The sequence below is a fragment of the Chelonia mydas genome, chromosome 1 (genome assembly GCF_015237465.2).
Source record: "Chelonia mydas isolate rCheMyd1 chromosome 1, rCheMyd1.pri.v2, whole genome shotgun sequence".
NCBI classification, from domain to species: Eukaryota; Metazoa; Chordata; order Testudines; family Cheloniidae; genus Chelonia; species Chelonia mydas.
Genome location: NC_057849.1, coordinates 110,628,340 through 110,651,960, shown reverse-complemented (window position 1 = coordinate 110,651,960; position 23,621 = coordinate 110,628,340). Strand labels below are relative to the sequence as shown.

The 23,621-nt window shown below is 41.8% G+C and overlaps 1 protein-coding gene across 2 annotated transcripts in view; it reads left to right on the top strand.

Annotated features, from left to right (window-relative positions):
* Window positions 1-23,621, top strand: part of SH3RF3 (SH3 domain containing ring finger 3) — a 393,578-nt gene that overhangs the window by 339,824 nt on the left and 30,133 nt on the right. For both annotated transcript variants that reach the window (XM_037897489.2, XM_037897480.2), the window contains 2 exons: window positions 5,047-5,282; window positions 13,568-13,902. In XM_037897489.2, coding sequence (XP_037753417.1) covers window positions 5,047-5,282; window positions 13,568-13,902 — 571 coding nt within the window. The remainder of the gene's footprint in view (window positions 1-5,046; window positions 5,283-13,567; window positions 13,903-23,621) is intronic.

Sequence of the window (23,621 nt, the reverse complement as noted above, 5' to 3'; positions counted from 1 at the left end):
CCGGCAGAAGCGCTGGGGGGATGGAGGGAACTGCAGGCAGAAATGGGGGGAGGGACCCCTACTTGCTCTGGCCCAGGGTCCCACAAACCTGTAATCTCCCTCTGCCTCAGAGTTACAAACACCTCGGAAGTTGAGGTTGTTCGTAACTCTGAAATGTTCAAAATTCTGAACAAAACATCATCGTGGTTCTTTCAAAAGTTTACAGCTGAATAGTGACTTAATACAGCTTTGAAACTTTACTATGCAGAAGAAAAATGCTGCTTTCCCTTTATTTTTTTTAGTAGTTTACGTTTAACACAGTACTGTACTGTGTTTGTTGGTTTTTTTTTTTTTTTTTTTTTCCTGTCTCTGCTGCTGCCGGATTGTGTACTTCCAGTTCCAAACGAGGTGTGTGGTTGACTGGTCAGTTTATAATGCTGGTGTTTGTAATTCTGAGGTTCTACTGTAATGAGAAAAGAATGACATGAGAATGAGAACAGAAGGAGGCCATCCCACAAGAGTAGGAAGGGAGAGAGGAAGTTTAGGAGCAGCCTGCATAGCACATGAGGCAGCAGGGGGCCCCAGAGGCAGATCTCTGAGACTGCCCCTGGGGAGGAAAGAGGTAGAATCCTCCCTGGTCCCAGAAGTTAACAATAGCTCTTCAAACCCAAGGGAAAAGGTAGTGGCTCCCCAACCCTTTTGCCCCTTACGCAGGCCTCCTCTGACCCATCTCCAGTATCTGGGGCATTTCCTCCCGCCAGTTGCCCTACTTGAGGCAGGGCCCAGGCTCCAAACTCAAATTTATCCTTTCACCGCAGAAGTCCAGTATGACACAGCAAATATTAGAAGATCTTATTTTAGTTTGCTCAAACAAATTGTTCATAAAAAAAATTGTTTATTTGACAACATAAAAACACTAGGAAAATTAATGTAAAGTTGAAGATAAATGGTCAAAAATCAAAATAGTTTCAATTTTAAGTTTCAACTCTCTTTTTTTGAATTTACTTCCAGTAAGATTGATATTTGATTCAAATTGGTTCAAACCGATAACTGAACCATTGTTTGGGTTTTTTGTGATGGCTTGTACCAGAACTGAACCCAACACACTGACTGCAATTGAATCGGAACCTGAACCAAAACAAAATAAATACCGGTTAGACTCTCTGAATAACTGTAACATTGTTTTCACTTTGCCCCACCTGTAGTCTGGCTGACAGTCTAAGGTTGCATTTCAGGGCCAAAAGAATTAACGTTGTAGCTTCGTAATGCCTGAATTATTCATTAATCTAAATTTCTTTACCTGATTTTTATACACCAACTTGGCTGCCTGTGGTACTTGACTCTTTAGCTCTTAACAAGTAAAAGGTTCGTGCTGTGGTGCTGGTGATCCGGATCAGCAAGACTTTGCTAAATGCAGCATGTCGTAGCTAGAATAAGACACTGAAAAGCGCTAAAAGGCAAAAATGCTTTCTGCACCACATGAGTTGTATCATTCATTTTATGATCCATTAGAAATGAATGTGTAATTAAAACAGTCTGTTCACATATGCAGTACCTTAAGTGAAAACAGCAAGAAAAATACTATAATAAACAAACTCTCCCATTTGTCACAGTCTTTGATTTACCCGTTTTCCTTTCCTCCAACCAGCAAAACAAAGGAGTGTGCTGGGGGGGGCGGGGTGGAGGGCTGTGCACGGCCAGTTGGGGACAGGGACAGGGTACCCAGGAAATGTACTAATTTCAAGTATCTCTCAGGCTCCCTCTGCTGGCGGGTTCCTATGGGATTCCCCAGCAGTGTTATTAAACCTGCAAGGGTGCATCTCTGCTTGTGAGCAGAGGGACGTGTATGTTGCTATATTGGTGAATCAAGCCTATTGCAGGTGATTTACCCAGCTCTCTCTGAATCTCATTTCCTACTTGTCCACTTTGCACAATGTCATTGAGGGTGACACATAGCAACCAAAGGCGGCAAGGACCCTAGACAGCCTGTCACCTCTTCCCTGTCTGGAAGTGGTGGGGGAAATGTTCAAGATTTTCCAGTTTTAAAAAAACCTAGTTACACCACCATGAGGATGGATTCAAAACAACATAAATTGGCAAACTTTACACAAAGTGAAAAAATGTAGGAATCTGTTTCTATTATTTTTCTTCCTTCTCTTGTTTATCTTCCTGTCTTCACATGTTTTGACTGTAGCTTCTTGCATCCTCTCGTTTAGCGTGTGTGTCCATGCTTTCCCTCAGCCTCATTCCTTTTTAATTGTTTTCCCCCTTCACTCTCTTTCTTTAGGACGTAATATTTTCTTCTCTGGTTTGGCCTTTCACTCTGTTTAATTTGTATGTTCAGTGTTTCCCCTCCCTCTCCTCCTTTCTCCTCTCTCTGTCCTATTACACTTAAGCTGTTTCTCTCTCTAAAGTCCACTCACCCATCCAGCCTCCTACAGCCTGGTCTTCCCTCCCCTCCATTATCTCCTCTCCCTTGGTCTTGTTCCCTGCAATCTCTCCCCTCCATTTTCTCCAGCCCTATTAGTTCTCTCCCCACCCTCCTGTGTCATGTCCTCATGTTCTGCCCATAACCCTCTTCTCTCTCCTCCTCTTGTGGATCTCAGTGCAGTGAGGTGGACAAAGGAAGGCAATGAGAACAGAATAGCACCAAAGCCATTTGCCCTTGGCCAGGTCAGAAGTGGGAAGCCAGAATCGGTCAGTGCAGGCAGCTGCTCTGGCTGGTACCATGAATCATAGAATCATAGAATATCAGGGTTGGAAGGGACCCCAGAAGGTCATCTAGTCCAACCCCCTGCTCGAAGCAGGACCAAGTCCCAGTTAAATCATCCCAGCCAGGGCTTTGTCAAGCCTGACCTTAAAAACCTCTAAGGAAGGAGATTCTACCACCTCCCTAGGTAACGCATTCCAGTGTTTCACCACCCTCTTAGTGAAAAAGTTTTTCCTAATATCCAATCTAAACCTCCCCCATTGCAACTTGAGACCATTACTCCTCGTTCTGTCATCTGCTACCATTGAGAACAGTCTAGAGCCATCCTCTTTGGAACCCCCTTTCAGGTAGTTGAAAGCAGCTATCAAATCCCCCCTCATTCTTCTCTTCTGCAGACTAAACAATCCCAGCTCCCTCAGCCTCTCCTCATAAGTCATGTGCTCTAGACCCCTAATCATTTTTGTTGCCCTTCGCTGGACTCTCTCCAATTTATCCACATCCTTCTTGTAGTGTGGGGCCCAAAACTGGACACAGTACTCCAGATGAGGCCTCACCAGTGTCGAATAGAGGGGAACGATCACGTCCCTCGATCTGCTCGCTATGCCCCTACTTATACATCCCAAAATGCCATTGGCCTTCTTGGCAACAAGGGCACACTGCTGACTCATATCCAGCTTCTCGTCCACTGTCACCCCTAGGTCCTTTTCCGCAGAACTGCTGCCTAGCCATTCGGTCCCTAGTCTGTAGCGGTGCATTGGATTCTTCCATCCTAAGTGCAGCAAGCCTTGTCATGAAGCAGACAGCCTCGTCATTCCCTCGCCTGCTGTTGGTGCCCGGGGCTGTGGCTGCTGCTCCTCAGCTCACGCAGCTAGTAAGAGCCCCCCAGGCAGGGGGACCCAGCTCTGTGGCCGGCAGAGCCATTGGGGAGCAGTGACCATAGGGGAGCCCTCTTGGTGCACAGCCCCTAGCTACTCCTCTCCCTGCATCCTGAGCTACCCCACCCCCGCCTGCACACAGCCCATAGCTACCCCCTGCCTGCACCCTGAGCTACCCCCCTGCCTGCTCACAGCAACTAGCTACCCCCTCCCTGCACCCTAGCTCCCCCCCGCCGCACACAACCCCTAGCTACACCCCCTCCCTGCACCCTGAGCTAACCCCCCTGCCCTCACACAGCCCCTAGCAACCCCCTCCCTCCACCCTGCATTACCCTCCCTCCCGCACACAGCCCCTAGCTACCCCCTCTCTGTACCCTGAGCGGTTTTCAAACTTTTGGTGCTGAACCCCACCACACACAGCCTGAGTGGCCTGCTGAGGTGAGTCAGAAGGCGGAGGTGGTGCTGCCTCCTTGGACCCTACCATGCGGGGCCCAATCCCTGCTGGCTCCAGAATAGAAGTCAAAGTATGCCTATGCCCGAGGGCCCACCCCTGGTGAAGACCTTGGTCAGCAGGGCAACAGGGCTCTGATGAGCTGGCTGCATGAAGAAATAGTCTTGGCCCTGCATCCTCCTCTCTCTGCTTGCCCAGACAATGTGGATAATCAAAGGGTTTCCAGGGCCAAGCAGGTAAGGGAAGGAACATGTGTACAATGCGGGTGAGCTGTTAGGGCTGGGTTTTGTAGGGGGATTCGTTGTTTGCTTGTAAAGAGATCTCCCTTCCAGTAAGGTCAGTTGAGCTCACCTAGCCTCTGGGCTCACTTATCATGCTTCTGAATTAGAACTGGGTGAATGGTTCATGTGAAAATTCAAAGCCAACCAAACCAGCTGTTTTTGAGGCTCCCAGTCCAAACCTGAACATCATCATTCTGATTCTACAGGCAGACTGTAGGGATTTGGTGCTGCCCATCTTTTTTTCCATATAAATGTGCATGGAGCTCAGGCCCTACATTAATATCTTCACGGCTCATTTTAATTATTTTTCCATTGCCAGCTGCAAAAATAGCCTTGCTGTACAAAACAGCATTTTGGCGACATCCGTTTCTTCTGGATTTACTTGGTAATATGTAGATGCCTATTAGAATAAATTAAAGCAGGAATGCTGGATTTCAAACAAGTTAATGGAGGAAAAAAAGGTGATCTTTCTGTTCCTATAACATTTGTATCTTGTGCTGAACATTCAAACCTGAGAGATTCCCCCGTGTGGGGAGCAGTGGAGAAGGTGCAGAATTCCACCAAAATACATATTTTTCTGGGAAACATAAACAAAATATAATACTTAACCTTAAACTTCATTTTATTTTACTACCTTAATTTGTATCATGTCCCACTTCAGGGGACTTCTGGTAGTTTATGGCAATCACTGCAGTAGATGAGTAACTGTGTCGTAACAGAGTTTTCACATTACACTTCCTTTCTCTTTAGAGTGCCTGTAGGAGGTGGCCAGCCCAGGAATAGCTTAGCAGGTGGGGCTCAGACAATAAAAGGATCCCCAGGAGGTGCAAGTCTTACAAATACGGCCACTGCTGTCAGACCTGTTGTTCCAATCACTGCACCTCAGACACATCCCCAACAACAGACAGCGTCTCCTCAGATGAATAACTGCATGAGGTATTCAGCCCAGCAAATGGTCAGCCAGACTCGCAGTGCCATGCAGATGGGTATGTATAGTCTCCCTAACACCTCTTGCCTTACCTTCTCAGAATTTGACATTGTATCCCTCATGAACAAGCCACTGGAATCCTATTGTACCTTCTGGTTTCCTTTGCAAGTCTTCCATTTTAGTCAAAGTTCAGCCGTCTGTAATAGGATATGTTTTATTGCTTGTAATATTTACAGACTTCTATTGATCTCTGGGAAATATGCTGTGTTTATCAGATTGTGCTGTTGTCACAGCTGAAATAGATTACAGTGGTTACAAATATTTACATAATTTATTTTAGAGAATAAAGCATCCTGCATACTAAGAAGATTAACGTTTCTAAGTCCAGTTGGCTTACTGACAAAAAAAATACTGCACTTATCACAAAGGAAGTAATATGTGACCTAAAATTAAGGAACTGGGCTTCAAGGGTGAAAGTTCTATATTAGGCAGAAGAGGACTGAGCACTGGTGGCAAAGGAAGATGTCCAAAAAATAGTGCCACCTCTTTGAAATGTGAATAAGAGGTTTGCACAGCAGGGGGCCATTGTTGTTCCTAGTTTTCCTTTTTGATGCAAAGCATGGGTTTTCCGGAGCAGAATTTATGCTGCTTTCCTCATGTTAAATAGTTGCAATGTTGAGTGAATTAAAAGTAAATTACATGGTAGATCTTTGTGGCAAAATGTAAAGCTGTTTTGTTTTTAATATTTTATGGTGACTTGAGCCCTTGTGTTTAAAGACTGAGCTAGAGAAGTACTGGGAATGCTGGCAACTGAAGATTTTAGATTCGGAACAGACTAGACAAGGTATGCTACAATATAAAGCATAGATGCTCAGATTAAGGCTAGAAGGGACCATTATGGTCCTTTTAACACAGGCCAAGTGGAAAAGTAATCAAATACCCATGAATCTAAATCTTATTTTATTGAAAAGCAGCATGCACTCTATTTCTTTGGTTGTTACGCATAGTGGCATATCTTAACATGCATAGAAGTCACTCTACAATATAATCTAATTATCGTAATTAATTTTTTTGTAGTTCAGAGAGAAGATTCATAGATTCCAAGGCCAGAAGGAACCATTGTGATCATCTAGTCTGACCTCCTGTATAACACAGGCCGTAGAACTTCCCCTAAATAATTCTTAAAGTGTATCTTTTAGAAAAACATCCTGTCTTGATTGGAAAATTGCCAGTGATGGAGAATCGACCACAATCCTTTGTAAATTGTTCTAAATTACTCTCACTACTAAAAATATACTCCTTATTTCCAGTCTGAATTTGTCTAGCTTCAACTTCCATCCATTGGATCGTGTTGTACCTTTCTCTGCCAGATTAAAGAGCCCATTATTGAATATTCATTCCCTATGTAGTTACTTAGACTGTAAAGAAGTCACTCCTTGACCTTCTCTTTGTTAAACTAAGTAGATTGAGCTCTTTCAGTCTGTCACCATAAGGCATGTTTTGTAATCCTTTAACCATTCTTGTGGCTCTTCTCTGAACCCTCTCCAATTTATCAACATCCTTCTTGAATTGTGGACAGCCAAAATGGGACACTGTATTCTAGCAATGGTCGCACCATTGCCAAATACTTCTACTCGAGATTCCCTGTTTGTGCTTTTGGACACAGCATCACATGGGGAGTTCATGTTCAGCTGATCACCACTGTGACCCCCAAGTCTTTTTCACAGTCATTGCTTCCCAGGATAGAGGCCCCCATTGTGCAAATATAGCCTACATTCTTTGTTCCTACATGTATACGCTGACATTTGGCCATATTAAAATACATACTGTTTCCTTGAGCCAAGCTTACCAAGCAATTCAAATTGCTCTGTGTTAGTGACCCGGCCTCTTCATTATTTACTATTCTGACAATTTTTGTGCCATCTGCAAACTGTATCAGTGCTGACTTTGTTTCTTCCAGGTCATTAATAAAAATGTTAAATAATATAGAGCCAAGAACTGATCCCCATTAGAAATGCACCTTTGATTCCCTGTTTACATTTACATTTTGAGTCCTATCAGTTAGCCAGCTTTTAATCCATACAGTATGTGCCATGTTAATCAAAATGTCATGTGGTACCAAGTCAAATGCCTCACTGAAGTCTAGGTATAGTACATCAACACTACAACTTTGGTTGATAAAGGTAGTAATCTCATAAAATATATACTGAGTTAGTTTAACAGGATTTATTTTCCATAAACCCTTGGTGATTGGCATTAATTATATTATCCTCCTTTAATTCTTTATTAATCAAGTCCTGTATCAGCTGCTCCATTATCTTGCCCAGGATTGATGTCAGACTGACAGCCTATAATTACCTGGGTAATCCTGTTTATCCGTGGCACAACATTAACTTTCTTCCAGTCTTTTGGAACTTTTGTGGCGTTCCAAGACTTACTGAAAACCAGCATTAACAGTCCAGCAAGCTTCTCACCCAGCTCTTTTAAAACTCTTGGATGCAAGCTATCTGGACCTGCTGATTTAGAAATGTCTAACTTTAGTAGCTACAGTTTATCATCCTCCTAAGAAACTAGCAGAATAGAAAGTGTTGTTATATATGACTACATTGTGACAGGTTGGACCCTCACTTCTGGGATGTCAGTTGATGTTCTGGGGTCCCACTCATCCCTCCCGCCCTGCCAGCCTGGGTTTCCCTTGCACTGGGTTGCTGTGCCAGGCTCTCAAGCCCCCTTCCAGCACACACCCAGGCAAGACCACAGCCAGCTGCAGAAACAGACTGCAGTCAGATCTGTGTGATAGGATTCACCCAGCACTCACGTGCACACCCACTGTGGAGAGGTAAACCCCAGATAATACTGTGTTGCTCTGTATAGAAAGATCTGCACAGCACAAGCTGATAAAAATTCACCCTCTCCCTCAATGTGAAGAGAGATGTGCACAGCTTCTTGCCTCCCTCCCCTCCCCCACCCCAGATATGGATTGCACAAACTGGGTTATGTTATAAACAAGAAATAAGTTTATTAACAATAAAAGGTACATTTTAAGTGATCATAAGGGATAACAAACAGAACAGAGCAGATTACTAAGCAAATAAAACAAAACACTCAAACTAAGCTTGATTCACAAAAGAAACAGGTTACAAAATGTAATTTCTCACCCTAAATGTTGAATTAGGCAGGATGCAGTTTCTAGCTCAGTGTTCCAGTTATTACTGTTTACAGACTAGACTCCTCTGTCTCAGTCTGGATTCAGCCCTTGCCTTTCCCACAGCTCAGTTCCTTTGTCTCTTTAAGAAAAAAGAAAAGGAGTACATGTGGCACCTTAGAGACTAACAAATTTATTTGAGCATAAGCTTTTGTGAGCTACAGCTCACTTCATCGGATGCATTCATCGAATGCACACTTCATCGAATACAGACTAACACAGCTGCTACTCTGAAATTTGTCTCTTCAGGTACTTTTAGCAGACTTTCTTCTTGGGCAGGAAGGAAACGGAGAAGAGTCCTGTTTGCCTTACTCCCCAGCCTTAAATAAGATTTACATAAGGCTGGAATCTTTTGTTTCCCAGTCTTGACTGCCCTTTCCTTTTGGTGGAAAATTACTAGAAGTCCAAGATAGTGTTTAGTACCAGGCGGCAGGACCACCTGACCTAGTAGTGTCACAGCTACGTCCCAGGACGCCTCTCAGGAAGGAGAGAGATTTGTATCTTTAAAGTCTTATTGTTTCTTCCTAATGGCCCATCAAAGCTGATGGCCTGTTGTCTGGTGGGTGTCTCCCAAATACACACACAGTTGTAATTGTTACATAGCCAGTATGCCTAACTTTAGATACAGAAATGATACATGCATACAAGCTGGATAATCACATTCAGTAAATCATAACCTTTCCAATGAAACCTTACAAGACGCATCTTGCATAAAATATGTAGTTAGGCCATATTCATATCATAACCATATTTCTATGAAGAATATGGGGTGTAACATCACGTACATTACCCGTTTTCCCCCCAAATACAGAACAGAGATATCTATTGAACGTGTCTTCCTTTTGTGTATTATTACTGATAATTTTACCATTACCATCTAGCAATGGCCCAGTACCATTCTTATGATTCTTTTATGATTATTTTTGTTCCTAATAGATTTAAACAATTTCTTCTTTCTTCTGTCTGTAAGTCTGCTGGCCATAGTGTTCTCCTTGTGTCCCTTTGCGTCCCTTATCAATGTTCTCTAAGTGCTTACTTCTTCCTCAGATGAACAGATCAGCAAGTTCTCCAGATTTTCTCTCCATCGCTTGTCTAATCACCAGCAGCTGTTGTAGTTAGACTACGCATGATTTGAAACATATTCATGGTTTGGGAAGGCTCAGGAGGCAGGAATGAAGTGCTTTTTGGAAAGTAGCATTAAATATGTCACTATGTCATGTATCTTATAATAGTAACCAAGTTAGCATCAGTTTACACAGATCTGGCAGTATAATATATCTTTGGCTCTCTGGAACCTTTCAGGCAGCTCCTGTTGCTTCAAATGGCCATGCTGCCATAAAGAAGTATTCTCATGGAGCTAAGACAGGATGTGGTTGCAGGATAATTTTAGCCCAGGTAGATGCATTAGACCCTCCCTTTCCCATCTCTCAGCTAATCCTTGTAGCTACCTTCTGCCTTCAGAAGCTACCTGCCAGCATTCCCTGCGTTCTCCTTGTCCCATGTGGTTTTGAGACCACATCTCAATATCCTTCCAACATCTTGGCATGCAGAGTAGTCAGAGAGCAGAATAACTCAGGAAAAATAGTTCTCCTGCCACTTCATTTTTTGTGCTTCTCATACTTTCCATGGGTATTTGAGGTTTATTTTGAAACCTCAGAAAAAACAACAACAATATATCATACACAATATGTAACTCACAGAGTAAAGAGGAAAATTTGCAGAATTTCCAACATTGACTTAAGGAATACTCCAGTGCAATTTCGCTTTCACCAATCCACAATGGCCATAATAGGCTGCTGTTCAGTAGCCCAAATCCTACAGAGCTCGTCTGCATCTCGTCCCTGCAGAGCGAAGACACTTAATCCTATGTCTTAAAAAAAATGAAGGTACTTCCAATGAAAGAAAATTATACAATATTCAAGTCATGCTCTTGTTGGCTTGCCTCATACGTGAATAACAAATCAATTTTTTCACAAATCCACTAATGCAGAAATATACAGAAAATGAAATATGAGCCGTCCAGAACAAAAACAGTCTTCAGTGAACATTGCTAAGTAATAGCATGATGGACACAGCACAATCCAAACCCACAGATGTTCAGGTCAAAGGCAGCAATAGACTGTCAAAGCCTTGCTTACAGCGGAGTCTTCTCCGACCATTTCTTTTGCTGTTTTTGGCACTGTCAGTTTCCTTCAAGCCTAGAAACGCTGGCGCCTGTATTAAATAAAGCATGTCAGTATGACTATTGAATCAACCTTAAATCTAGAGGAGGGTAGCAGCATGCAATGAAGTTCCATCATTTGTATTCTTATCCCAGAGATCTATAGAAATACCATTTCACCTTGGAAACCAATCTGGCTGTAACAATATTTTCAGACCTTGAACACTGGCCTTATGCTTGTAGAGGGCTTGACCATTACACAAAGCCCAAACAAGTGTGCCGCTTGATTAGCCTACCCACAAATACAATTTGTACATAAAGATTGAGAGGGGATGAGTTAGGTGGGAGTAAATCAATTTTACCCATTTCTAACCTGTATTTGGAGATGGCCCATATATTTCATTACATGTTGTTAGGTGATCGAGGTAGGGAAGCCAGTAAAAAAGAAAATGACAACCTGGAGAAAATCTGAATTCGTGGACCCTTACTCTTCCCAGAGGACAAGGTTACAAAAAAATTCAAGACAAATAAGTGACAGTTTGGTGGATTGCTAAATTCGACATTGATTAAAAAAAACTCTGTTGGATCGGGGAATAACTGGGAAAGAGAATCATACCAACATAGGAGTTGCTGTACTGGAATATATCAGGGGTCCATCTAGCACAGGTGTCCATCTAGTTGATTGCATTCCAAAGGTGGGTAATATCTGATGCTTCAAGAAGACATTAAAAAAAATCTCAATAGGCACCCAGTGTTGTGTGTATAACATGGGAATAAGATTGGGGTGGAATTGCTTCATGACCTCAGATGGTGATCAGTTTGTACACTGAGCATGGGGGTGATGCCCTTTGCCATTTTAAACCCTAGCAATGTAAGAGCAGGTGCTATTCTGACAGATATGAATAGAAAATCCTTTTTAGAATTTTACTAGAATAATGCTGTTCAGTAATATCCCATGACAGAACTCCACAGATTGGTTTTAGTGGTGCATAAAAAGAATTCTTAAGAAAGGGGATTTTAAAAGAACTACTGAATTGTTTAAGTGTTGGGAATGCCTACTCCGGCATATTCTTCTCCACTGTACAAAGCAATGAACCCACCTGGAGATCAGAAAAGACTTAGGCATGGAAATGAAACTGGAGCTCTGTGCTTTACTTTTTGACACATAGAATCATAGAATATCAGGGTAGGAAGGGACCTCAGGAGGTCATCTAGTCCAACCCCCTGCTCAAAGCAGGACCAATCCCCAATTTTTGCCCCAGATCCCAAATGGCCCCCTCAAGGATTGAACTCACAACCCTGGGTTTAGCAGGCCAATGCTCAAACCACTGAGCTATCCCTCCCCTACATGATGCATTCTGTAGTTTCCTGGATCCTTGGAGATCTGGCATTGATAGTCAGTGTGTTGTAGTTATTGTTATATAGATGAGCAGTAGTTCTCTGGTTCTTGGTGGTGATCTGCTGAGGTGAAGTGGAGTTCACCTATCTGGGGAAGGAATACTAAATGATTTTGCATAGTCCCTTTAGGACTTTCCTGGCAGAAACAAAGCTGATCTCAAACGTTCTTTAATGATTGGCACTACTTGACTTGTCTTGAACAGCATAGTAATTTGTTATTCAATTTTTTAAAGTGCCGATGCGTTTTGTTAAGGCTAAAATATAGTACAGTTTTTGGTTTCTTTAAATCACATTTCAAAAATACAAGATCAGTTTTAATAATCTAAATTAGTCCTTGCTGATATAGGTTTAACAGTTGAGAGCTCCAGAAATGATCAAGAAGTTAACAGTAACTATTAGAGTGAAGTAGGAGTTTATTTTTAAAATGGAGTATATTCGTATTTACTTTGAAGAGTAAATACCATGGACACTCAATGATTGTAGAAGTCAACAGTACACTCAGTGAGCTGTTTACAAGATGTGGTGGGAATTGTGGGTTTTTATTTTAAAACACTGTGTGTTTCATATGAGGGAAAGACTTTCAGGTAGAGCCACATAACTGATTTTTTGATTCACTGGCAGTTCTGAAAAATTGGAGAAAAAAATCTGTTTAACCTGAACCCCATATTTTTTGTTGGTAGTGGTGCTCTCTCCCATCCTCCCCACACACACTCTTATACCTGAAATCCCAGTGGCTAGGGACTCGCCCGGGAGGTGGGAGACAGGAGACTTAAGTTTGAATCCCCATGCGGGAATGGGGCTACAGGCTATCCTAGAGTACAGCAGGTTTCTTTCACTCTCCCTTAACGCTGTTCCACTTTGTATAAAATACTTAAATTTTTATTGGGGCAGGGACCTGTCCCCATTCCCGGGTAAGTACTCTAACCATGGGCTATAAAGTCACTCTCATTCTCTGTCTGGGGTCTAATGACCATTCAGGTATTTTATACAAAGTAGAACAGCTTCAGCAGGATAGATTGAGAGAAAACTACATCAGAATAGCCAATAGCCTGGTGGTTAGGACACTCACCTGGGTTCAAGGCCCTGCTCCAGAGTGGGAATGCGAACCTGTCTCCTATGTCCTAAGTGAGTGCCCTACGCATGGGGCTGTTGGGGTTCAAGGGTGGCTGGCAGCACCACAACTTCCTCATTTTTGTGAATGGTGCCCTTATGAATCTAGCCCAGAAAACCAAATAGTGTCACTTTTATACATGTCAAAATGATTGATTTAGACATTACTGAAATCTTTTCTTTGACTGAAACAATTGGCCAAAGTCGACACAAATTCACACAATGTTTTGGTTGACCTGAATCTGCATTTTTCAGCAAAAATAGATTTGGATGAAAAATTTTGCCCCGCTCTTCTTCCAATACAATACATTCTGATGTTAAGACAAACTTTTACCTCTCCTGTGAAAGGTTTAACACTAGGGAGTAAAGTAAGTTTATCATAAAGTAAATAAAATTATCTGTTACTTTGACCTGTGTCAGTACTTACAAGCTGCATTCTTTGCTTTGTTTTCCCCCTGTTATTCTTCAGTAGCACACCCTTCTGCCCAGGTACCAGAGCGGCCCACGGCAACTGTCTCACCACTGAGAACCCAGAACTCTCCATCCCGTCTCCCAGCCACTGTGGTTAGATCACACTCCATGGCTTCTCCACAACACGTCCACCAGTCCCCTGTCCAAGTTATTCCTGGAGCACAGTGTGCCAGGCCCATCATTCCTCTCACTTCAGCAGCAGCCGCCATTACTCCTCCAAATGTCAGTGCGGCCAACTTGAACGGGGAGGCAGGAAATGGGCCAGTCAGCAGCTTGGTGACTTCCAGCCCAACCAACACCTCCTGCAAAGCAGAGGAGAGGAAAAATGAAAAGGTAATTGCCTTCTCTGGTGTAATTTAGCAGTGGGGGAAGCAGAGTGCCTTTTTGAAAATCTTGAATGATAGCTGACTTATTTTCTTCTTCTGTTTCCACCGAACATCCTTGCTAAAACCATATATTTTTGATTAATGCCTCTTGTGTGTGTGAGGAGAGATGTGATACTTCCCCTGGTTAATCTGTCAAACTCGCATGTTTAACAAGCTTGCTGCATTTATAGACTAAGGTTTTTCCTAGCTCACTGTCATAGAAAAAGATATAGAAACAATCCTCTAAGTGTCAACGGTCCCCCATGCCAACGTGTAAATAAGGGAAGCAAAGGACAAACATCAAGAGATCCTTTTGCTCACCAGGTTTTCTATGAGAGGCAGAAGCAGCATTTCATCATGTAACCACTGGGCATTCACATCTACAACTATTTTCATACTTTTTTAAGTCTGTTCATTGGTTATACTGTAGCATTATCCACTTGCACATGAGAAATGAATTTTGCTGTTAATCTGTTACATTTCTACCTTCCGGCACTTTACATGGTCGGTGTCTGAATCTTACAGATTTGAAATAGCATAGAAACACATTATTGAAGAGACAGGCTTCACAACCAGGTGGCCAAGTCAGAAACTATCTGCCTAATTACATGGAAGAAGTTTTATGAGGTACAAGCCTTGGGTGCTGGTGATGGAAGCATAATAGAACACTGACATGTAAATGGTAGGAGCTGTTAACAGTTCTGTAAACATCTCCATTTCTTTCAGAAAATTGCATTGCCATGGTTCAGTGAAACAGAGAACTGGATTAAATATGACTCACTGCAGTATGTGATTGATACATTGTAGACTCAAGCTTCTAGGAATCAACATTGGAAACAATATTTCAATGTCCGCTCCTTAAACGTGTTGCTAATGAAAGCCAGGGCTTTAAACATTCTCAGCCTTTTAGACTCTTAACAAATATTTTGCTTTCACCCAGAGTTTACCCTTTGCAAACAGTTCCCATATATCAACTCTGAGAGTTGTTCACTGGACACCATAGCAGAGCCTACTGATAAACTCTGCCTGGAAGCAAGCTGTGGCTTGTGTTTGAACAGCATGAGAGGTGAGGAGTCTAGCTTTCTCCTGGATTTGCAGAATATATTTTTTTCTAAATTCACTAAGTCATTCCACAGTGACAGACATGCATGGGATAAACATTTACTGCATCCACAATAATGCTATGTTTGGAGATCTCCTGAGTGTGCTGAAGGAAACTTGGTAAATATGACATGTGCTCAGGTTCACAGATAAATACTAGTTTCACAAAGATGAGGAATGCGAGTTTTAAAATCCCCTCTTAATCCTCTCTCTTGAGTATCTTCCTGATGTCTTTCAATAAAGAGAAGGGCATTGAATTCTTCCCTGGATGTGAAATTTAGGTATCTGTTTCCAAAGAATGAATTCCCAACTAACACTGAATGTTCCATGATACATGACCGGTATAATACTTTTTTACTTGCAACCCGAGTTACTACTTTTGTAAGGGAAAGAAAACCTACAGTATATTGGCAAATTTAGTGGAAGATCTATGTTGCCTCAGAAATGTGTTCCTCATCAGGACCTAATGCAGTGGGATTTTGGTATTTTTTTAAAAAGCTCAAAAAGGAATCCAAATGTCCATACATTTTTGTTGATACATTTCTAGTAAGATTCCATATTAAAACTACACAGGCCCAGTTATACTGTGTTGTTTTCTAAAATATTTGTAAATTCATCCAAACATATAAATCTTAAAGTTATTGACTTTGTCTGAGGCAAAATAAAAGCCATATGGTTATTTGATCTTTACAGACAATAATCAATAAACTAACTATATATTTCAGAAATGCAAAGTATTCCTGAAAACTGATAGTCCTTGCAAAAAAGTGTGGAAGAGGAAGTGATTATTAAAATGGTAAATTGGAATCTTAGAGGCTTGTTCTTCTCCTTCTGAGGGAAAGATAGGCATATAACTGTCATGTGAATTGAGCAATAGACCCCAAACCTATTCATATTGCATTTCATTCTTATCTTATCCCCTCTTCTTAGAAGCAGTGATTGAAGCTTGTCCAGTCCAAACTATGCACCTATTCTCTGCACAATCAGAATAAAATCTGAATAGAATTTTTAGGAAATTGAGATTTAGGCTAGTAACAAATTTAAAGCCACCTGTTACTAGAGAAGAGCCTGAGCCACAAAGTTGAGATTCAGGTCTGGATAGAGACAGAGGTCAGTCATACAGTTCAGATATGAGCACAGTCCAGACATCCTCAGATTTTGTTGTGAGCCCATCTCATTGTCGTTTAAAGGGAGGCAGCAAACGTAATCCCCAAGGTTGAGTTTTTCAGAGCAGCGCAGGGGATAGAGCCACTCATCTTCCCATTACATTTAATCCCCAGGGACAGCTTTTAAAATCTCAGACATCAATCCTCTGTTTCAACCTATTTTTGAAATATCTTGGCCAAAACTTTCTAACCTGGCAAACTTCAGAAACTAAATTCATATTTAGGCACTATGTGAAGGTCACTGATTTTCAAAGGAGCCGAACATCCATTCACTTCCTGGGAGCTACTCGCAGGTCAGAAGGCAGAATTTGGCCCATTGCTGGGGTTCAAGTTAACTGTGCAATTGCAGTCTTCCTTCAGCCTTACAGCTTCTCCCACATTTCTCTCCCCTAGGACTAACGGATCCCTCCCTGAAGCAGGGGAGACACCACAGGAATACCAGGTTGGGGGCAGAATAAAGGGAAGCAAGTTGAACAGAAATCAAAGAGGCAACAATGTATGGGAGGCCCAAGAGGAGAGACAGGCCAGTAGTGGAAGTTGAGAGGTTTAACAGGAGTCACTGCACAGAACAGCAGGAGGGGTGGAAGCAAAGGGGTAGAACAAGAGGATGAGGGGCACAGTGGGAGTCATGAAGTCTGGGCAAAGGACAGGGAGAGGGACACATGATACACACCAGGGAAGAGGGTCAGCTAAAGCCAGATGGGGGAGAAAGCCCTGTAATTATCATAGTTGCTCAGTGCTGTAGGACACCAAACCCCTCAGGCACCAGTAGCCTGCCAGATGTACCACGACTCAGGCAAGCCCTGAAAGTGCTTCAGCAGCTAGACCTAGGCGAAGTGAAAGGGTATTTTACTAGGGCTGGCAGGAAAAGGGAAGCTGGCGAATACCCTGGGTACAGAGGGTTAACCAGTTACAGTTCAAGATGAGCAATAGCGGTTCTGGTTGGGCCTCCTGCAGCAGCCCAATCAAGAATTAGGGCTCTTCAGACCTATAGCCTGGGGTGCCCTCTCCAATCCAGTCTCTGTTCAAGGAAATGGGAGTTTGTGGGTTTCCAGGCCAGAATCGCTTAATGGTGTGTCTCTCCCTGGGGCCCCTTTGCACTGGCTCCCTGCCCAGCTACCGCTACTCCCTCATGAGGAAGGGGGTCTACCAAATTCGCAGCCATGAAAATTGCATCATGGAACATGAAATCTGGTCTCCAGCCACCCAGCTCTGAAGGCAGGGCAGTGGCTGCTGCCCAGGTGCCCATCTCCGAAGGCAGCACTGCCAGCCAGCAGCAGCAGAAGAGAAGTAAAGGTGGCATGGAATTTAAGTAGACCCCTACAATTCAAGTAGACCTCTACTCATATTCCTCATACAGACTTGCACCCAGCTGTCATGTCCAGCAGCCTGTTCCACATGCACCTCTGCATGCATTTCCTGGGAGGTCCCTGCAACTGGCTGCTTCCCAGCTTCTGGCTCACCAGGTGACTGCTGTTTCCCAAGAGTGCCCAATCACTTTCTGGGTCAGGTCCTTCCTCTTACATGGCCAGGTAAAAGGGAAGTGCAGTGGGAATGTGGCTAATGGGAATCATTTTCCCTTGTCAGAAGTGCCTTGTCATTTCCTGGGCCAGGGTCTTTCCTTCTACCTAGCCAGGGGAAAGAAGATGTTCAGTGGGGAGGGGGCAGTGGGGAATTGTAGTTTCCTGCTTAGCGGTTTCACCACAGACCTCCCATCATAAGCCATTATGGGGTTCATAGGTAAACACTATTCTGCTCCAGGAACAAAATATCACCGCTCCAGGTGTCCAAACAAATCCCTTTCCAGTGGATTGAACAGAGACTCCCTAAAATGTCACTGGGTCAGAGGGAAGATAACGAAAAATAAAAGTGAATGCAAACTGCTTCATTTTATGGTAGAGATTGTGTCTGAGTTTCTTCAGTTACTTATCTAGTTAATTACTAAGTAGCTACTAACTCGATCTGTAGCTGTGATCCCTACTAAACTTTCTGAATGAGAGAGAGATCTCAGCAAGAGAATGAAACTAAAGACCTGTGTTCTGTTATTTAATATATATCACCGCCCCCCCCACACACTGTTTAGCACCTCTGATAAAGCCGCTTATTTGAATGAATTAATCCATTTCTCATTAAACATGCTCCTTATTACTTTAATCAAATCAAGCAAGTCACACTGGGTGGTTTGACCACTCTAATTAAACTTTCTGTAAAATCCACTCATTTCATTTTTGATGAGAATTTTGATTAAATTCCTGTAAACATCTGGAACCGTGTCTGCTAAAGTTGAGGATAAGTGATTGCTCTTGTGAGTAGCCTGTTAATTTATCATAAGTTTTACTGGCTCTTTTTTGCTTTAACAGCCGGAATGTACAAAAATGTTTGAAAAGTGGCAAACCAAAATTAAACAGTTGTTCTAAGTGTGCAGAAAAAAAATCTGTTTGCAGCTTTAAAATAGGGTAAAACTAACAAATGAGTTCCTAGAATCTATGCAGGAGCTGCGTAAATCTGTTAAACAGATCACAGGAATGGGGAAAACATATCATATTGCTGTTTATTGGTGTTAAGGTAACGAGATATTCAGAAAAAGCCTCTGAACAAACACCTACAGTTTTGCATGTACAAATCATGTAGATAATAGAGGGGATAGATGTCTTTTTCCTCACCTGTGTCACTTGCTTGTACAAATTCAGGTTATTTAGCACAAAAATAGTTATGCTCACAAAGTTACAGATGCAAATTTGGAGGTTGGATAGAAGTCCCTTTGAAAATTTGGCTCGGTAAAATAAGAGAAAGTGTTAGACTGTCTTTTTCCTTATTTCATAGTAAAAGTCTTCATCCAGATTGCCTGTTTAAACTGTGACTCTAAATTACCAGACTGATAGGTTCAGTGTATAGTATTAAAATTCTGCATAAAGGACCTGATCCTACAAGAGTCAGAGCCCCCTCAGTTCCCAATGACTAAGTTTTAAAATCTGTTTTGCAGCTTTTTCATATATTATTAACTTGTGTGAAAGTGAAAAGGATTTTTATCACTTTGTATCTACTAAAAAAATTGAATTCTTCTTTCAGAAAATGGAGGGTCAGTCTGAATTGTGCGGTGCTGAGCACCTTCAACTCCCACTGACTTTATTAGATATTAAATGACCAAAATAGTGGTCACTTTGGGACAAGTAAATATAAAAGAAGCTAAGGACTTTCAATATGACTAACACTACATTTTTGGAAGTGGAATTCAATAATCTTGGTAGAGATGAAGTGATACAAATTTTTTTTTTTTTTGCTTTGAAACATTCACCTGAGAAGAAAGTGAGAGACAAAAAAAAAATAAAGCATGGCAAAACTAAAAAAGTAAATTACAAAAAAGCACCACGCTTTAGTTCCTCTTCTAGTTTGATTTCCTCTGAATGTAGAAAACAAAAGTAGTAACATTGTCAAGTTTTGCATCAAAAATATAAGAAGCTAAAAGAATAAGTTCTGTCCTGTGAAAGATCCATTTCTTTTCAACGCACTATAGCGGGCTGTAGTCACCACTAACGATCTCCAGCTTTCCACACTTTAGAAGGCTGATCTTGTGACCATCAAGTGATTCACCAGAAACTTGGCCCGTGAGGGAAGCCTTTTCTTCCAATCGTGTGAGTTCAGGCCACAGAGTACAGATTTGGGGTAGAGAGCTCATGCTTCAGATCTCTCCAGCGCCTTCTCCTCCATCACTAAAGCTCAATCAAAAAGACAAAAAAACTGGCAACCAACTGATGAATATTTTTCAGGCTGGCAATTAACCCAGCCAAAAGCATGAACCCCAGCTGTCAAAACATAGCATACTTCTGCTTTACAGGAAAACAGATGGTCTTTTTGACTGGTGGGGGTTCTTTTGCTTAGGTCGAAGGCAGTATGCCATTGATCAAAATTTCTTTTTCTTCCTCAGATTTTTATGTTATGAAATGCTTTCAAACGCCCCACAGAAATTTTGCATCTTGATTTTGCTGCAAAGTGGCCTCTGGAAGCCCATTTTTCCTGTATTGTAATCAGAGGATCCCTCATATATCCACAGGGAAATTTTCCTGGTATCCTCGCTAACGTCTCTGTGCTGTACTTTTTGGCTATCGGTAGAGCTGCTCAGGAATTTTCCAACAAAATGTCCCCACCCACCCACCGCCAACAGAAAATACCACAAAGAGCTGGTTTAGACAAACCTAATTTGAAAATTTTTTGAAAAACAGTTCTGAAATTGTAGAAATGCCCCATTTTGACAAACAAAATGTTTTATTTTTGATTCAAAATGGCTCTTGACATTTTAGTTAACTTACAGTAAAAATTGTTTTAAAATTATAAAAAGTAAAAATTGAAACATATTTTGATTTACCGGATCCAAAAAAATGTTTGGATTATTGGTTCTCAAAAATTGTAGATTTACTTTTCACCCCACATTTGGATGGGAAAAAAATTGAAATCTCAAACTCTTGTAGGATAGGAAAGTTGTTTCCCACCGAGTGCAAGCTATAAGGGGGGGTGAAACCAAAGAAATTGTGAATGGAGAATGCTTTGGCTTCAAGATGACACTATGTGAACGCCAAGACGTAGCATTTTGCTCACACCTACAGAGGTCTAATTTTATAGTGAATAGGGCCTGTGTTGTTTACTAAATCCTTAGCTTTGCTTGGGGGAAAACCAAAGAACTGACAAAAGACAAGGGCACACAAGGGAGTGCTGGAAAGAAAAAGATAAAGTACTGTGCATGTTATGTGAAAAAATATAGGATCCAAATTTGCAGGAAGGACAGGCAGGGAAAAAAGGGAGGAGGTGTTGCCTTATATATTAAAAATGTATATACTTGGACTGAGGTTGAGATGGAAATAGGAGACAGAATAAAAGGGGTAAAAACAAGGGTATTATCATGATAGGGTCTACTACAGACTAACAAAATCATCCAAAGCACAGGACTTGGTGGTGATGGGGGAATTCAACTACCCAGACATCTTTTGGGAAAATAACACAACAGGGCACAGATTTTCCAACAAGTTCTTGGAATGTATTGGAGACAATTTTTTATTTCAGAAGGTGGAGAAAGCTACTATGGGAGAGGCTCTTCTAGATTTGATTTTGACGAAAAGGGAGGAACTGGCTGAGAATTTGAAAGTGGAAGGCAGCTTGGGTGAAAGTGATGATGAAATGGTAAAGTTCATGATTCTAAGGAATGGCAGGAGGGAAAACAGCAAAATAAAGATAATGGATTTCAAGAAAGCAGACTTTAGCAAACTCAGGGAGTTGGTAGGTAAGATCCCATGCGAAGCAAGTCTAAGGGGAAAAGCAGTTTGAGAGAGTTGGCAGTTTTTCAAAGAGACGTAATTAAGAGCCAAGAGCAAACTATCCCACTGCATAGGAAAGATAGGAAGTATGGGAAGAGACCACCCTGGCTTAACCAGGAGATCTTCAGTGATCTGAAACTCAAAAAAGAGTCCTACAAAAAGTGGAAACTAGATCAAATTACGAAGAATGAATATAAACAAATAACACGAGTATGCAGGGACAAAATTAGAAAAGCCAAGGCAAAAAAAAAGAGATTAAACTAGCTAGAAACATAAGAAAACATTCTACAAATACATTAGAAGCAGGAGGAAGAGAACTCAATGAGGGGGGAGGAACAATAACAGAAAATGTGGAACTGGCAGAAGTGCAAAATGACTTTTTTGTTTTGGTTTTCACCAAGAAGGTTGGTGGCGATTGGACATCTAACATAGTGAATGCCAATGAAAATGAGATAGGATCAGCGTCTAAAATAAGGAAAGAACAAGTTAAAATTACTTAGACAAGTTAGATGTCTTCAAGTCACCAGGGCCTGATGAAATACCTCCTAGAATACTCAAGGAGCTGAGGAGATATCTGAGCCATTAGCAATTATCTCTGAAAAATCATGGAAGATGGGAGAGATTCCAGAGGACTGGAAAAGGGCAAATAGAGTGCCAATCTCTTAAAAGGGAAATAAGGACAACCCGGGGAATTACAGACCAGTCAGCTTAACTTCTGTACCCAGAAAGATAATGAAGCAAATAATTAAGCAATCAATTTGCAAACACCTAGAAGATAATACGGTGATATGTAACAGCACCCTGGATTTGTCAAAAACAAATGGTGACAAACCAAGCTAATAGCTTTCTTTGACAGGGTAACGCCTTGTGGATGGGGGGAAGCAGAAGATGTGGTATATCTTGACTTTAGTAAGTCTTTTGATACTGTCTCACATGACCTTCTCATAAACAAACTAGGGAAATACAACCTAGATGGAGCTCCAATAAGGTGGGTGCATAACTGGTTGGAAAACCTTTCCTAGAAAGTAGTTATTAGCGGTTCACAGTCAAGCTGGAAGTGCATATCGAGTGAGGTCCCGCAGGGATCAGTTATGGGTCCGGTTCTGTTCAATATCTTCATAAATGGTTTAGATAATGGTTGGCATAGAGAGTACACTCATAAAGTTTGTGGACTGTACCAAGCTGCGAGGGGTTGTAAGTGTTTTGGAGGATACAATTAAAATTCAAAATGATCTGGATAAACTAGAGTAGTAGTCTGAAGTAAATAAGATGAAATTTAGTAAGGACAAATGCATCATACACCACTTAGGAAGGAACAATCAGTTGCACACATACAAAATAGGAAATGACTGCCTAGGAAGGATACTGTGGAAAGGGATCTGGGGGTTGTAGTGGATCACAAGCTATATATGAGTGAACAGTGTAAAACTGTTGCAAAAAAAAAAGCAAACAGCATTCTGGGATGTATTATCAGGAGAGTTGTAAGCAAGACACTAGAAGTAATTCTTCTGCTCTACTCCACACTGACAAGACCTCAGCTGAAAAGATGTGGACAAATTGGAGAAAGTCCAGAGAAGAGCAACAAAAATGATTGAAGGTCTTTAGTCTGGAGAAGAGAAGACTGAGAGGGGACATGATAACAGTTTTCAAGTACATAAAAGGTTGTTACAAGGTGGAGGGAGAAAAATTGTTCTTAACCTCTGAGGATAGGACAAGAAGCAATGGGCTTAAACTGCAACAAGGGGAGTTCAAGTAGGACATTAGGAAAAGCTTCCTAACTGTCAGGGTGGTTAAGCACTGGAATAAATTGCCTAGGGAGGTTGTGGAATCTCCATCATTGGAGATTTTTAAGAGCAGATTGGACAAACACCTGTCAGGGATGGTCTAGATAATACTTAGTCCTGCCTTGAGTGCAGGGGACTGGACTAGAAGACCTCTCGAGGTCCCTTCCAGTCCTATGATTCTATGACATGCATCAAAAAATAATCAAATTGGGCTAGAGGGTGTAGTGGTGTAGCACACACCATCAGATATTTCAGTGAAACGTATGCTCTCAGATGGGGTCAGTGGGTGAAAATGAAATGGTGATGTGGTAGAAGGAGCCTAAATGCTCT